The 17,868-nt window shown below is 38.0% G+C and overlaps 1 protein-coding gene across 3 annotated transcripts in view; it reads right to left on the bottom strand.

Moving 5' to 3' along the window:
* The window catches only part of PAPOLG (poly(A) polymerase gamma), a 37,422-nt gene extending 21,138 nt beyond the window's left edge, over positions 1-16,284 (bottom strand). The window contains exons 1-11 of one of the 3 annotated variants that reach the window (XM_070734786.1): positions 16,135-16,284; positions 10,857-11,012; positions 10,618-10,684; positions 9,552-9,633; positions 9,307-9,416; positions 7,479-7,532; positions 6,418-6,529; positions 5,347-5,436; positions 1,993-2,131; positions 797-869; positions 198-318 (exon numbers count right to left, since the gene is read on the bottom strand). In XM_070734786.1, the coding sequence (XP_070590887.1) occupies positions 198-318; positions 797-869; positions 1,993-2,131; positions 5,347-5,436; positions 6,418-6,529; positions 7,479-7,532; positions 9,307-9,416; positions 9,552-9,633; positions 10,618-10,684; positions 10,857-11,012; positions 16,135-16,181 (1,051 nt within the window). In that variant the 5' untranslated portion in view covers positions 16,182-16,284. Of the gene's footprint in view, positions 1-197; positions 319-796; positions 870-1,988; positions 2,132-5,346; positions 5,437-6,417; positions 6,530-7,478; positions 7,533-9,306; positions 9,417-9,551; positions 9,634-10,617; positions 10,685-10,856; positions 11,013-16,134 lie in introns of those variants that run through there. The other 2 variants (XM_070734787.1, XM_070734788.1) reach the window with 2 other exon arrangements.
* Between the last annotated feature and the right edge of the window lie 1,584 nt (positions 16,285-17,868).

The raw sequence follows: 17,868 nt of genomic DNA, 5'->3' as shown, positions 1-17,868 counted from the left end.
ACCCATCTTTGAAAAAAATAACAATATTGCTCAATGAAAATGCATTCCCACTAGGTTGCCAGTAAACAAGAATGACCCAGAGCACTTTTTTGTATCCATTTGTAAGAGGAAAATGCAAAACTCTTCAAACAATTTATCCAGGAAATAACAAATTGTTCTTACTCTCATATGCAAAACATAGAGGCAATGGAGATTACCATATTTGAATTCTTCCATCATGATTGCTCGGGTTGATGTGGACACATTATATGTGGAGTTCTGCTGTGGATAGGCTGGAGTGATAATGGGCATTAGATGATACCGGTCAGCTGGATTTACCTGTCACAGATAAATAGGTGATTCCATAAAGAACTAAGTTTCACAATATGAACCAAAATTCTCACCAATCACCAACTCCCCAGCTGGCTTTTAGAAAACCAAATATAAATGTTAAGTCTTAACCTCCATTTGAGACAAGGGAATATAACATCAATCTCTCTTACTGTAACTATTGTCTTTATATCAAAGATAATCCAGGCAACCTATTTTATGCAAGTCCTTTATAGCTGCTAACAGCATATTACACAACAATGTCACAATGCCTTGCATGCATTTTGTTTTGAAATGAGACAGGGACATTCATCTTAGAAGTAGATTTTGTTCCAAATATTAGCTGTCATTCTCTGTGAACATTTCCTCTCCTCACATATTGCCCCACACAACTCAAAGATTCTCACAGAACATATAATCTCTTAGAAGAATGGATACTGCAAAGTTCCCCCATCAAGAACTGTTATTTATTGTCATCTTTACAAACCCTGGGGTCCCAGACAGGTAAGTTGAGATTGCTCTCTTCAGGTTGTTTCAGCAAGACAGGATTGGGCCATTCCCTGCAAGTAAGAGAGATATGTTGTAATTCTGGACAGCTATGTTTCTTTCAATCTTCTTGAACACATGCACTGTATATGGCCTCAGAATTTGCTCTGTCCATTATATTAATTTTACATAATGCTAATATTATATATATCGGCAATCTCCCAAAACCTGAACTACACAAAGGAACTCTACATTCACCTTCAACCGCAACAACACACGAGCACGAAATAGATTTAAACTAAATGTCAACCGCTCCAAACTTGACTGCAAAAAATACGACTTCAGCAACAGTCAACGCCTGGAATGCACTACCTGATTCTGTGATTTCTACTCCTAACCCCAAAACCTTTAACCTTAGACTATCTACAATTGATCTCTCCTCCTTTCTAAGAGGTCTGTAAGGGGCGTGCATAAGCGCACCATTGTGCCTACCGTCCCTGTCCTATTGTCTACTTTTTATCTTTACTTATCTAATGTTTTATATGTACAAATTATCACCCTATAATTGTTTGACAAATAAATAAATAAATAAATACATAAATAAATACATACATACATACATACATACATTACAAGCAGTAGAAACGTAAGCTCTCCTACCTTTTCCAATATGCCACCCTCCAGAACTACAACATAACTACAACATAACTTTCCATCAACCATGCCATAATAGGCCCAGAGTTGTCCTGCACCCTGGCCCCAGCCACACCTACCCAGTCACCCGCGACAATCAGGCCATGCTCACCCTCCTCTCCCAGGAGAAATAAAATCCTGATACAGCACACAATGGAATCAAATTTGACACCCCTGATGTAAACCAATTTTGAATTGAATTCCTCAGAAGAAATTCTATGCCAGATACATGTTTTCAGCAAACCAATTTGGATAGCAGAAGGCAAATCAGGAAGAGATATGATTTCAAGCCACTTGACTTGCCAATCATAGCTTAGTGTAATGTTTTGTTGGTCTCTATGCATTGCTTATACAATAGAGGCCCAATACATTAATCAAAAGTTGTCAGTCTATAATAAAACCTGCATTGCTTACACAGTAGAGGCCCAATACATTCATCAAAAGTTGCTTTGGATAGTGGGATAGGTTGTCTATTCATTTACTAAATAAATAAGTAAATCTTACCACTTTGAAAAAATTAGGAAGAATCTGTGAACAAGGGTTGATGCCAAAGCATTTGGGTACAGCTGACAGGTCCTTGCCACCAGCATGGCCCAAGAAACACCACCAAGGAATCCCAGCATGTTGGAATAAATTCCACGCCCTAAAAGTAGATATGTGACTCAGTATCTCAAACAGTCTCATTCATTATACTGGTGTAGGCTATCATTGCTGGCATCAATGAAGCAGTGATGAGCTTTGGGCTGAATGAAATATGTGTTCTTTTCTCCTGTCACAGTTTCTAGTGAAATTTCAGGACCAAAAGAAAACTAGACTACAATCATTCAGCCTGCTTTAATCTAATTAAAGTTAGTTCATTTTCTTTTCTAAACCAGATAGGTTAAAAGAGATGAAAGAAATAGACTGTATTTTTCGCTATCACCAGTGAATAGTTTACACTTAGTGAAATAAGCAGCATTTTGGGTATAGGAAAGAAATTTAGAACACAAGCATAATGCAAAGAAGGGGAAAAACATGACTACTAGCAATATTTCTAAAATTAAGACAGAAACACTTCACCTCCCTTACCTAAGTAAAAGGCTAAACTCTCAACCCCTTTTAATTAACTCAGACTATGAAATCTGATGACAGATCCCTTGTATCTAACACGGCACAACACTCAGAAAAGCCTAAACACTCAAAAATTCTGAAAGAGAATCTTGCACATCAGCCCAAAGACTGCATTAACTAACAGTTTTGAACTTCCTAGTAACAATTTTCTGTATACATTTGTCATTGAGATTTTGATTCTAGCAATTACTTTCCTTTTGAAAGTATTCCACCTTGTGGACATTTGTATGTTATATGCCAGGCAAGCATGGAAAGGGTTGAATATAAAAGCCACCTCTCCTGTTTCCTGCAAACCTGGGTTAGATAAATAGACAACTCTGTGGTGCTAATTTGCCTTGCTTCCCTTTAAGGACAGGCAATTTGGACAACCCGGCCAAGGAAAACAGATGCAGCCCATGGTCTCACTGTCCACACTCCACCAGCAATAGTCAAGGATGATGCCCTGGGTCGTAATTCAAGCTTATAGATGGGTTACTTATATGAATTATATATGCATTTTAAAATAGTTTGTTCAATGCCCTTACAGAAGAGTCCATATTCAGTTGTCAAATGCAGGATTAATTTGATAATAAACACTTTTTGCTTAATAGTAAGTGGGTATTTTTTAAAGGAATAAGGCATTGAAAAAAATATGGAAGAATTAGCAGGTATAGCTAGCCAAGCTTAGCAATAAAATGTTTTTAGTAATAGGAAAGATGTCACAGTGATTATTGTCAGTATCATCACCCTTCCATCAATTTATCCCCCTCTTCCTGTCACTTGAGTCCCTATACTTCAGCTCTAACAGCATCATAGCAGCACCTATGGCACTAAACATGCAGCAGTCTGAAGGCTGACCATAACCATATGCTATAAAAGCTCTGGGTGGTTGACAAATGCCATTGTCATCTTGCAATACGCAAGTGGTTATTTCAAAGCCTTAAAATTAGAATGAATACTAGGGTTCTTGTCAGTCAATAGAAGCACTGATTTACACCCAGCCTACCAGATACTTAGGAACTGAAGGTGCAGCAGCAGAAGGAAACAAGGATCAGTGACTTAATAGCCAGCCATCAACATCCTAATTAACAACTAAATGCTATGCATAATCAGGAATCAAAGACTATATAGAACAGCCCAGTGCACATATTCTGGAGAAAGAGAAGTTGTCGTAGATCTGTACCTGGACCCCTCTCCAGGTGAGAGTTCAGAGGAGGAGGGAAGGTGCTTAAACCGTAGGGAGCATCCTTTGGCATGTGCAAAGAAACAGAGATATTGGTTTAAAAGGTCATGTATTTATTTTATTTATTTATTAGATTTCTATGCTGCCCCTCTCCAAAGACTCGGGGCGGCTCACAATCCCTTGATTAAGCTGATATTATGTTTTAAAGTTTATCTAAAAAAGAATAAACTACTTCACTCTCACTGGAAAATATTAATGCCTTTCAGTGTCCAGAAACAAATTACTTTTTTTCCTGTAGGATAACTTCAGAAAATGCCAAGACTAGTCATGTCTGCTATTATATGTACTTTCTAATAATGCACCTTCATAACCAATAAGAATGAGAAAGGTACTGTGGCTTCTCCAATATTTGGATTGAACTTTTTCAGCAATATGAATTAGAAATTACAGACGAATGTAGGATATAAAGTGGCTCAGTGGCTAAAATGCTGAGCTTGTTGACCAGAAAAGTCAGCAATTTGGCGGTTTGAATCCCTAGTGCCGCCTAACGGAGTGAGCTCCCGTTACTTGCCCCAGCTTCTGCAAACTTAGCAGTTCAAAATCATGTAAAAATGCAAATAGAAAAACAGGGACCACCTTGGTGGGAAGGTAACAGAGTTCCATGCACCTTTGGCATTTAGTCATGCTGGCCACATGACCATGAAGACGTCTTTAGACAGTGCTGGTTCTTTTGGTTAGAAACGGAGGTGACCACCATCCCCTAGAGTTGGGAATAACTAGCACATATGTATGAAGGGAACCTTTGCCTTTTACAGGATATAATTGGTACATAATTTTTATAACAAAGTAAAAGTTGTACATAATTTTTACATAATTATGTACATATTATATCCTGTACAAAGTTGTACAGGATATAATTTGTACATAATTTTTATAACAAAGTGAGTGCAAATCTAATTTCCAATGAGGAACAGTTCATCATATTTTCTTGGTTATACTACTGAAGAAACTAGTTTCTTGTTTCTCATAGGAACCTGTGCTAGTTGCCAGGCCCAGGAGAGGCTTTGAGGTGACATTGTAACAGGGCAAATACAATATTTCTGTTCTTGTTCTTACATAGGACTGTATTCTTTTAACAGAAAGATGGAAATTGGAGGTCTTCTAGTCCAATCCCCTGCTTGAGCAGAAGACCCTACACCATTTCAAACAAGTAATTGTCCAGTCTCTTCTTAAAAACTTCCAATGATGGAACACACATAAACTTCTGAAGGCAAGTTGTTCCACTGATTAATTGTTCTGTCATTTTTACAATCGGGTGGACGTCCAGCTCAAATACCAATGCTTAACTACTTGATGTGGGTTAAAGTAGGTTTTGAGCATTCAACAGGAATGGCAAATACATACCTACCACTGTTTTGCAAACATTAGACACATGTAAATTCGTTTCAGGATCCACTAAATTTATAGTCCAACTACAATTATGAAGATTTTCAGAAAACATTCATATATGACAAAGTCACTTGGCTTACCCTAAAGAGTCATTTCAAGGACTATTAAGCCCTGCAGCTGATCTATTAAGTACTTACGCTTAGCCCACAGTTTAATTGCTCTCAGTGTCAGCCTGAAGTTCTCCTTGTTTGGTACCAAATGAAGTATTTCATCAGTGACTCTGTAACCTGCAGACAAACATTAAAGTTTCATGTTAAACAGGCAAAGCACGAATAATAACAAGCAATGGTCTACAATAGCATTTTTCAGCTCCCCGCTATCCAGATTCAGTACATCACTGCCAGGAATTCCCAACCACATTCAGTAAATGGAATGTAATTTAACGTGTCTGAAACATCCCAGGTTGGAAAAATGTTGGCACGTAAGGTCTTTGTTTTGCTTAAGTCATCCTGGAAAAAAAATAGCAAAAACTGGCCTGAAACAGTAATATTAAATATTATCCTACATTTAAAAAATACAATATTTGAAAAAGATTATTTACTCAACACAGTGCATTTTATCATATTTTTCCCATATCCAAGGATTATTCTGAATAGTCGTTATTTAAATCAAACTGCTACAACTATTATGCAACATCAATAAGGTTGGAACTCTTTTTAATATTTTCCACCCATTGCCTCTTGGTCTGCTCTCAGGTGCTTTGGAAAATAGGTTGACCCCCACTTGAAAAGTGTTACATGCTATTTACACCTGTGTATGATGAGTTCCATCATGTTTTAAGCAAACTGAATTTCAGAAGTCGAAGATTCAGGCAACCATGCATATAGTAAGCTTTAACCATTAATAACAGAGTTGGAAGGGACATTGGATGTCTTCTAAATCTAACCTCCTGCTCAAGCAGGAAACCCAATACCATCTCAGACATATGGTTATCCAATCTCTTCAGCGTTGGAGCACCTACAGTTTCTGGAGGGAAGTTGTACCACTGATTAATTGTTCTGTCAGGAAATTTCTCCTTAGTTCTAGATTGGATTCCATTCCTTACATTAGAACATGAAACACTCAAAAACACACATTATTTGAACATCATTGCCCTGCTGTTGTTTCACAGGTTTTGAGAAGACAAGACAGTTATTCTTAGCCCAAGTCCTCAAGCCAAGTTATAAAACTGCATGAAGATACCACACTAGGGAAAGCTTTGAAATTACCATTTAAACTCCGAATGCATCTGATATCAAGGGTTCTCAAATATGCATCATCCCTAAGGTCCAGGCTATCTGAAATGCTTGGCAGAGGTAGTCTTGCAAAGACCAGATCAATCTAAAACGTAAGAAATGAACATTGTATCTTAGCAATAACTCTAACAATGTGCTACCAAGTAGCAGGCATTCTGGTTTGATCTATGTATCTGGCTCAGAAGGTAGAAGAAATAATCTCACAAAATTCCATACATATAGCCTGTATAATATTGTACTGCATCACTCTTGCAATTCATATGCATCTCCTCTGTAACTATTTAAAAAAGGCTGCATAATGCTAGCCACCATAGCAAACTTCTGCATGCTCATTACACTTAGTACAGCCAGACTTCAGTTTTGCAGAACTTACTTCTATATTCCCCATACCCTCTTATCAGCTGAACCCAAGGCCGTGTAAATTAATAAATTTCTTCTCTATTTCATATTTGCATTAGTAAGGCATAACCTAAGTTTAAAAGTTTGCCTCTCAGTCTGCTAACATATGACATAACATATGATATTGTATATATCTTTCTTTAATTTACATGTATATCAGGGTACCAACTATCTTTTCATAAATGCAAATCATTTTACTTTTTTATGTTGACACAGAAATGCCTTATTTCCAATTTCCAAGGAGAGCTATTTTTCATTTGCTTGGATTATTAGTATTATTTTCCAATGCTTTTCTTTTTGATTATTAACCAGGAAAGATAAATGTTGGCTGATTTTTTTTAATGCTAGCGATCATGTCACTGTGAGGACCAATGGAAGCCTAGTTTAAATTTGGTCCCAGTGGAGTCTGGAAAAATTCTGTTACCTAGTGCTCAAGCTAAGTGCCAAACCATTCCTGATCTAAGCTTACATCTCTTGATTCACACTTGGAGAGAATCTATATAGCTATATGTCCACTTATCCAAAGATCACTTTAAGAACAAGTTCTCCACTTGAAAAGGACCGCCTGTATCATCAAATTCAAATTTCCAGCAGAAGCTATCTACAGTACATAAAAGGATAAAAACTATATTTACCTCAATACCATCAAATTCAAACTTGATTACTGGTACATATGCATCTTCTACTGCCTGTAGGAAAGATTGAAAAACTTTTTACTTGAAATAGTTTTGAATTATTTCACTGCTTCCAGAATGCAGATATGCAACACAACCAAAGATGTAACTTTTCCTAAAGAAAAAAAAGAAGGCTCAGAAATCTCAATCTCCCCAAAGACATAACTTTTGAATACCTCAATAAAAATCTATCATATATTTTTAAAAACAGAAAGTTTGTTTTTATTAAAATAAAGTTTAAGTTTTACATACACCCCATGATAAAAGATGATGATGATGATGATGATGATTATTATTATTATTATTATTATTATTTAGATTTGTATGCCGCCCCTCTCTGTAGACTATGATTATAACAATCCTAGGTTCTATATGCCAGACAAGAGGTAAGAAAGTACTTTCTAACAATTAACAGAATAATACTTAGAAGGGATCTTGGAGGTCTTTTAGTCCAAACCACTGCTCAAGAAGGAAACCCAGCCTATACCATTACAGGCATATGGTTGTCCAATTTCTTCTAAAAAACCTCCAATGTTGGAGCACCCAAACTTCTGGAGGCAAACGTTCCACTGATGAATAGTTTTAAGTGTCAGGAAATTTCTCTTTAGTTCTAGATCAGTAATTCCCAACCTTTTTTTGGCCATGCCCAACCCAAGCATCTAAAATCCTGAGGCCTACCCCCGCCCATGACATATAACTCTTATTATTATTCATAAAGTGAACTACTCTTGCAGAGGAAGCCTAAAAGGCCATTAACTAGGTTTAAATAAGGTTCCAATTGCCCCTATTAAAAATGAAATTGTCCCCCTGTGGGGCGTGGGGCACACTTTGGGAACCACTGTTCTAGGTAGTTTCTCTCAGTTAGTTTCCATCCATTGTTTCTTTTTCTTTTCAGGGGGTTTGGATAATAGGTTGTCCCTTTTCTTCTTTGTGTCCCTCTTATTAATTAACTATCCATATTATTAACTACTCTTGAATGACCCACTATCCCTGGATTTTAATAACAACAACAACAACAACAACAACCACCCTTACAAATTCAACTTCAGAAAAACGTAACTGGCAAATATAGGCAGCCTTTCTATAAAATTGCTTAGCTATAGCAATATTTTTTGCTTTCTCTTATTCATGCTTCTGTACGTGGGAACTTCCCAAAGCTAAGAAAGCAAGAGAGGATAAGAAATAAAGCTTTCATATTGTGGCAAATCTCCTGGGTTTAACGGCATAATTCAAAGTTGTAATTTTTGATGCAATACAAAGAAAATGAATAAATAGAAAATAAGCAGGCTAATTAAGTGTCCACCTTTGCTGCCTTCATTTTTGGGAGAGTATGTCTTACATGTCCCTCTAAGACAGAGGTCTTCAAACTTGGCAACTTTAGGATTTGTGGACTTCAGCTCCCAGAATTCTGGGAGTTAAAGGCCACAAGTCTTAAAGTTGCCAAGTTTGGTGACCCCTGCTCTAAGACTCAAAATAGCTCCCAGATCATCTTATTTAGAGCGGTGTTTTTAAATGTATAACTTTAAGATACATGGACTTCAAACTCCCAGAATTTTGCAGCTATCAGGGGAGAAAGTCTAGAAACATTAATTTGGAGCATAAACCTGAATGAATCTAAACTCCAACTGATACAAAATAAAACATGTTTACATATTTTTGTATCCCTTCAATACAGCATTTCTGAACCTCTCAAGGCTTGTCAATAAACAGCTTTCACACAGTGCTGCCCAATCATCAGGTGAATGACATGCACACATGAGATGGTTAAAAGCAAAGCAAAGTGACTTACTCTCAGATTTCTGATGCCATCTTGGAGCTTTAACTTTTCAACAAATGACTGGAAGAAGTCTGATCTTTCTATGTGTCTAGGGGCTACACAGAGTGCGTCTATGTCAGCACCTACCGAAAAAATAGCAATTAGTTGATGAATATGTTCAAGACTGTTTATAGCCTATAGTTCAAGCCTTTTATAAGCCGATAGGTCTATTCATTCCAGCTGAAATTATGTCAATAATGTTGTCCAATGTATCTTACCTTTGGTGTGGACTCCAAGCCGATAGGAACCAAATGTGAATATTTTGCCATCAGGTCTGGATGAGACTGAAGATGGCAAGTTCTACAGTAAAGTAGGAAATAGTTTTACTTTGAAAAGATAAGTCAGTGATTCCAATAATGTATACAATTATATTTAACATGTGCGCACATAGAGGTACAACAGTGTTGTACCTCTATGTGTGCTTCCATTTTTTTTACAGTTAACATCCTCATTAATTCTTTTATTCTACAATTTCAATTATGGTCATTATTCCAAAACATGTTTTGCCGTCAGTGGTAAGATGGCAATGGTCTTAGCTAAAACTGTTTGCTCTTCCCAGAAGTTTCTTATGCAACTCTTAATTTTTTTAAAACTTTTTTCTTCTTTTCCTCACTTATAGCATAGCTACTCAACTTTAAGCCATTTTATCAGCTGTTACCAACCACTCTGAGTGCATTTATGGAAATTACACAACAGACTGGCATGTTCCGGCATTATGCTGAGCTATAATGTACTGAAGTTTCCCAGTTTTATCATGTTTTGTAATTTTAGCCCTTGAAATCTTCAAGCCATAATTTATGATTTAATGCATTCTGTAAGCCAAGTCAATTGTAGCTTATCCACCAGTCTTTGAGCAAATACTCAGCTAAGTAAAAAAACTCAAGTAAGGTGACATCTTGTCTTCAGCCTTTGCCTGTCTCCACCTTGGAAAGGAAATTTTGCAAAGAGAGCTTTTGTTAGAGTTTGACTTTATCAATGATTTAACAACAATGATAAGTCATGAGCTTTCCAAAGCAATCAAATATCATTTGCTGCAAAGTCTTGTGGCTTGAAAGATTATCCCAATTGCCTCCAAAATAGGGCTGGCAGGAAGTAAGGGAAAATGGAAGATGAAGAGCTCCATGGAGGGAACAGCTAGTTGTCTAATACATGGCAAGCTACCTGTAGCTTGACAGCAAATGTCTCTCAAAAACAGCTAAATCTCTATTACTCTCAATAAAATTCTACAGTAGCTTAAAACAAGATAAATAGTCTGGAGGAGTCAAGCTTTGACAAGCCTCTTACCTTATTTTCAGCAACTTCTGCAATCCAGTTTTTAACCAAGTGATTTAGTTTGTCAAGAACAGCTAACCTGCAGCAAGGAAATATTTAATATAAATAAAACATTTAAAAAGTGGTACTAAAATGGTTGCCAAGGGTTTTATCCTATTGTAATTCCACCAAGAAGAAACCTTACTATTATGACTTTGGTAATTAGAAAATGTTCATTTGAGATCAGCAGTACTACATATACTCCCTTTTACCTGCAATCCAGCTCTTCTTTCTCTTCAAATACACCAAAAGGCTTCAGGGCTTCAATCAATTTCTGCGAATAGATATAATCTATTTCCCTTGGTGGTGCCAAACTAATGGGAGAAGTAATTCCGTAGTGCCTTTCCAGCTGGTTCTCCAAATAAGTTCTGCACAGAAAATTTACATAAATCAAGACTAAGGAGTTTATTTTTCTCTACCACATCCAACTCCTTTCTTAATTTATCTGATTTAAAGTCCAGCATTTGCAGAAAAAGAAGCTATTATAGAAAATAACCTCATAAGTGAAATTCTACAGTTCAAGCAAAGTCACGTTTCCATAATATTAAAAGCTAAGGTGTCTACTAATATCATTTCAATTTTCAAGATAGCTTGAATCTTAAGGCAAAAAAGGCTTTTATAGGGAAAGCAGCATCACTTTGCTGGAAATTGAAATTTTAGAAATTCTTAACAGTTTTCCAAGTATTAGACTTCAGTGCATGGATACACATTTAAAGAGCCAATCAGTCTATTTTGGCTTGATTATTGCAGTACATTTGTAACTTCACTTTTGCATGCCTTTTACAAACATAGAGTGATTTGCAAGGTTTGCATAATCTTTTCTAACAAGGGATGATCCAACCCAAGTATTCATTTTTTTTCATTGTATTATCAATATAAATTAAACTAATATATTTCAATTAGCTTTTTAAACATTTTGATATGTTTGACTCAAAAGTCAAATACAGTGATCCCTCGATTATCGCGAGGGTTCCGTTCCAAGACCCCTCGCAATAATCGATTTTTCGCGATGTAGGGTTGCGGAAGTAAATACACCATGTGCGCATGCGCGCCTTTTTTTTCATGGCCACGCATGCGCAGATGGTGGAGTTTGCGTGGGTGGCGGGGAAGACCCAGGGAAGGTTCCTTCGGCCGCCCAGCAGCTGATCTGCTCGGCAGCGTAGCAGCAGCGAGCAGACGAAGATCGGGGTTTCCCCGCCGCCCACGCAAAGGGGAAACCCCGATTCGGCTCCTCGCTGCGCTGCCGAGCAGATCAGCTGCTGGGCGGCCGAAGGAACCTTCCCTGGGTCTTCCTCGCTGATGCCCCCGCTCGCCCGCCCGCCCGCCGCCCGCCCGCCGCCCGCCAGCAAGAGGGGGAGAGATAGAGAAAGAGAGAGAAGGAAAGAAAGAGATGAGAGAGGGAGGAAGAGAGTGTGAGAGAGGAAGAAGCAAGATAGAGAAAGAGAGAGAGAAAGAAAGATGAGAAAGGAAGGAAGAGAGTGACGTCATCGGGTGGGAAAAATCGCGATATAGCGTTTCGCGAAGAACGAGATCGCGAAAATCGAGGGATCACTGTACTGTAATTCAATTATATACAGAAAATAGAAGTGCTCAGTAGATAGTTGCCCCTCCCACAATTTGGCACATTACTATATGAAACAGATCACTGCAAGTACAGGTATGTCTAAAGCAGACCCTTACTCCCCTAACCAACTTCTTTCTATTGTACTGAATAAGGCAAAAACATAATTTTCACATATTCATGTGCAACTTTTTCCTAACAGAAAGTCATGCTTATAGAGGGAACATTAGCATTACTTTCCAGCATCATTATCTGCTGATCATCTCCATTTCAAAATTCTAGTTAGTTGCCTTTTATTTAAACACTCTAAATCATATTCCTGTGTGATTAGAACAGGAGTGGGCAACTTTTGAATATATTGGGATGCATATGGTTCTTCATGAGAAAAGCGCCTACCGTGAATTGAATTATGATAAAATATGGTAAGCAGAATTTTTTAAAGGTTCTTGTGGGGAGGGAAGTTTTTATAATATTTGAGATTTGGCTTTTAAAATTAAAAAGCCTTTAAGCAGCAGCAGTGAGATTTCACACTCACTGAACTTTTTTCTTCCCTTACTACAATCCTGCAGTTTATCAACCAAGGTGAAACAGACATGCCCAATTCATTTCCCAAACCAAGAATTTTCTAGAAAAAGAATTCACCATCCCTTCAAACCATCAGGAATTCCTTGTTTCTTTTTTAGCTACCTCAATTTCAGCAGCACAATTTCCTTCTTCCAATTGTTTGCCTGTTGTTTCTGTCAAACAGCATTCTGAAATGTTTGTTGTAAATCACACTGATCAACCGCAATAGTCTACTCCACCTTTTAACCATTGTTACTCCCAAATAATCAGAGAGCAGAAATGCTTCCATATAGGGAAGAGGGATTGTTTATCTAACCCAATATTATTGATTGTGGCAATGGGTTCCAGGCAAACAAATCTGTTCCATTATCTGATCCCTAATCCCTTTAGACTAATAATAGGAAAAAGATCCAGTCTCTTCTAGTAGGAAAGCAAATGCTCTACAAAGTAATCTCTTCTCCAGCAGTGAAACTGACCACAACAAAGATTTGGGCAGCAATAAAGTATACCAGAAGGCACTTTCAAAATAAGTCCCACCTTTCCTTTAAAAAAAAAGACCAAAAATGGCCTATGACCTATCTGGATTATTATGGGAGGCAAAATAATTGACTCAGGAGGTCACCCCTTCCTACATAACATATAATTTTGGAAAGGAAGTCTACAATCTCTTCCCTTCCAGTGTCAATATCTTCTCCTTGTTTATGAATATTTTCCTGGTTTAGTATTGTGCCTATATTAACCTTTCTGACATCCTCCAGATGATCAATACCACAGAATTCTCAGCAATGGCCAGACCTCCTGAGAAATTCTGTTAGCTGGATTCCATCCATCTGAGGGTGGATCAGATTAAGGAAGACTGTCCTACATGTAGACACATTCTCTGATAAAACCATGGGTTCCTGAGAGGGTACTTAAGTCAGAATGCAACAAAAATATTAATGACTGGGAGAAATAAGAGGAAAGCATGATTGTATGATTTTTCTCCCTTGATGTCCACCTGATCACTATCAACTATCCAGTTGTTAAATATATTTTAAACAAAATTAATGGGGATAAAGGCACATATATTGTATGCCATGAGAGCTTAAAACCAGCCCATCTAGGTTTAACTAATGAGGAGACCAACTAGGGTGGAAAACTGATTATAAAGCTAGAGAATCAAAAGGGTCTACAAGCTCATAGGTTACAAGGGAACCACAGGGCTGAGCAATCTGAACCCAACAGGATTCATTTTCAAGGAAGTATCTGAGATTGCACAGTAAACAGCAAGGTGGCAAAAGGAGCAGATTATGCCCAACATACTGCAATTCTTGCTTCATCCTTCACCAGAGATGGCGGTTTCATTCCCAGATCTATAGCACATTACTTAATACCTTAATTGTTCTTAGCCGCCCCACGTTTTCGGAGAGGAGCGGCATACAAGTCTATTATTATTATTATTATTATTATTATTATTATTATTATTATTATTATTGTTATTGTTATTGTTATTGTTGTTGTTGTTGTTGTTATTATTATTATTATTAATTACAAAAGGGTAAAAAAGTCAACACACTCATAGACTTTGGCCATGCAATGGTGCTTGACATCTTTTTTTTAGTTCCAAATTTAACAGGTAAAAAGCTCGCCCTAGGGCGGAACAGGGAGCTATCTCCTTAGCTGTCTTCTTCACCTTCTGTTCTTAACACTGTCCTTCAGGAAATCTAATTATGCCTGACCAGGGTTACCTTGCTATCAGAGAAGGAAGCATACTGCCTCAGAGGACAATAATGAATTGAGAATAAGATGTTCCATATAGGGTCATGATCTCTATCCAGGTTCCTTACCACACATCACAAATTAAACAGAACAAACAAGAAGGGGGGAGGATGCATTTTTATGGGTTTCTTTATGTTATTACTGTTATAACTGACTTTTATTATTAAATTTTAACTGTTTTATTGTTGTTGTATTTATTCCTATTGTTAGCCGCTCAGAGTCCATTTGGAGTGAGCGGCATATAAATGTATTTTTATATATATATAAAAACATATATACATATAAATATATGTTTTTTCTGTTGGATTTAATTTTAATTCATTAATTTTAATTTTAAATATTCAGCAAAAATATGTTATATATATATATACAGTATTCATCTGCCTTATATTAAGAGCCTATGAAAAAATGGCCTTTCAAAAATGGCATAACCTGATAGAAATGATTCAATCTAGCACTTTAGGGCCTACTACCTCATTCTCTGCAGGTGTAGATTAAGTATGCTCATCAACAGCAGGGAAAGACAGTGATACAAGCTAACTGCAAGGTATTTGGGAGCAGCAGGAAAGGATAAATATATTCTTGAGACTTCCTAGATACCTTTCTAAAAAACAGCATTTCAGACAGAACTTGGGGAACCTACCACACTTCTCTCCATTAAATTAAAAGCCTTAGTTTTCAGTATCATGACATTTTTACTTAATACACTTCACCATAATAGAAAGAATAGAATAGAATTCTTTATTGGCCAAGTGTGATTGCACACGCAAGGAATTTGTCTTTGGTGCATATGCTCTCAGTGTACATAAAAAAGATACACTTATCAAGAATCATGATGTACAACACTTAAGGATTATCATGGGGGTCAAATAAGCAATGAGGAAACAATATTAATAAAAATCTCAAGGATACAAGCAACAAGTTACATTCATACAGTCATAAGTGGGAGGAAATGGGTGACAGGAATGATGGGAAAAAACTAGTAGTAATAGTGGTGTAGATTTAATAAGTAGTTTTAAAATAAGTAATTTTAAGGGACTTAACTTCTACTGTGCCAGAGACATAAGAATTAGCTTGCGGATGTTAAGTGTGGATGCTTGCTTTCATACACAAAGTACTGGGGAGGAGAGGATAAACCACAGGGATCTCAAAAGAAATCGAAACGCAAGGTACTTTTTCTTCCCTCTCTCTGTGCTGTGAGGTTTTTGCGCGCGTGTACGAGTCCCAGCCAATTGATACTAAAGCCACGCGAAGTACACCCACCTTCCCAAATTTCGACGCGCATTGGTGGGATGACGGGGTCGCCGCGCAATACCTTTGGAACCCCCCGTTTTGAGTTTCTTATCCCCCCAGAAAAGTGGCTCGAGCTTTTTACGGTTTTGCTTCTAGCGGTCGCATTTATCCAAAGTGCTCTAGCGAGTTAGCGGGTTCCATAAAGCCAATGGAAATTCTGAGCTGAGCGTGGGAAGGGCAGAAAACGTCAGCAGCAGAGACCGCAGCGGGTCACACGCGTCCACCACGCTTTCCTCACGCGAAGAAGAGCCCGGCGCCCCACTCCCAGGCTGCCCTTTCTTGACGTAGCGTGGCAAGCCTACGCCCCCCCTTACCCGCACGTCTCCTTCATGCCCACCGCCAGCATGAGTTCTGCACGCATTGACCGCCTCCAACGCGCGCACAACACCTGCGTTCAACCACCACCACCTCCCCTAGTCTCTTATATAGGAAGGGAGGAGCACTCGCCACAACACAATAGCAACAGCGCCCTCTGCTGGAGCGGTCTGGTATAAAAAGCGGTCCGCTAGCGGATTTCCGTTGTCTCTCGGCTCTTTTCCACTACACGTGGAGCAACTGGCTGATTGCGTGAATCTATGGCGAAGGTTTTGGGAGATAAATGCTTCGGAAAACTCACAACCATCCTCCCTCAACTCGAATCTCGTCGTTTAGTCAAACCGGTCTTTCCCCCCGTTCCACTACCCTCCAGTGATCTGGGATTACAACTCCCATGCTGGTGGAAAGTTGGGCCCAACACAAACTTTGAGGGAGAAGATGAAGGTGTAAACTCTGCAAGGTATCCATGCTTGCCACCCTATTGCCTGAGCTGGAGCATTGGAAGACCTGAATCCTGAGCCTGGAAATGCTCAGGATCTGGTAGGGATTAAATAAGCTCCGGCTAAACACTGCCAAGGTTGAATGTTGGTTGTCCTTGTTCGGATAGCATTCCTCCCACAAGGTTTTGCTCATGGCTCTTTCTCAATTGATGAGAAATTCCTCTGTAAGGAAAATCATGGCTTGGGGGGGAGTGCTGCTCAGCTTCAACTGCTGTGCCGGTTGTGACTCTACCTTGACCAGGATGTGCTCCAAGGATGGCAACACATGCCCTGATCACCACACACGTTGATTACTCGAATGTGCACTATTTTGGACAGCTTTTGAGACTGGCTGAGAAGGTACAGCTGGTTCAAAGGGCAGCAGCAATGCTCTTCACAGGACAATTCTTGACAGTCGAATTTTATCCACTTCCTGTGTGGGTTGCTGGTAGGCTTCTGGCTCAATTCAAAGTACAGTGGTAAGTACAAAGTACTTACAAACTTAATTCGTTCCGTGACCAGGTTCTTAAGTAGAAAAGTTTGTAAGAAGCAATTTTCCCCTTTTTTTAAAAATTGATTTTTCAAGACAAAACAAAGATGTACACAAAAACATGCAACATAAAAAAAGAACCCCATACTGCTCCGCTCTTTTCAGAAGTAAAAAAATGGAAATAAAAATCCTATAGATCGTGTTAAGAAAAGGAAGAACAAGTAAAGGTAAAAAAAGAAAAGAAATATATACTATATATGTTATTGCTATTTGCAAGGATTTACATAATTTTGTACCATCTAATAAACAGTATAATATTTACGGTGATATTCTTTTATTCAGCCACTCGTAGAACGTATACCAAATTTTGTAATATTCCGATTCTTGTCCCTTTAACCGCCCTGTCATCATATCCATTTCAGCACAGTCAATAATTTATTTATTATTTCTTCTTCTTTTGGGATTTCAGTGTCTTTCCATTTTTGTGCACAGGCTATCCTGGCAGCCATTAAGATATGTATTAATAAATATTGGATTTCTTTTTTATATTTCTGAGTAGGGATTCCTAGTAAGAAAAATTCTGGCGTCTTTCCCACTTCCTGTTGAGTTATTTCTTTTAGCTTCTATTTACTTCTCAATTAGATTCCAATAGTATTTAGTTTTAGAGCAAGTCCACCATTGGTGGTATTAGGTACCTATCTCTTTTTTGCATTTACAGCAATTCGGTTGAAGGCTCGGATACATTTTAGAAAGTCTATTGGGTG

This window comes from Erythrolamprus reginae, chromosome 1, assembly GCF_031021105.1.
Source record: "Erythrolamprus reginae isolate rEryReg1 chromosome 1, rEryReg1.hap1, whole genome shotgun sequence".
Lineage (NCBI taxonomy): Eukaryota > Metazoa > Chordata > Lepidosauria > Squamata > Dipsadidae > Erythrolamprus > Erythrolamprus reginae.
This window is presented reverse-complemented; position numbering and strand designations above follow the sequence as displayed.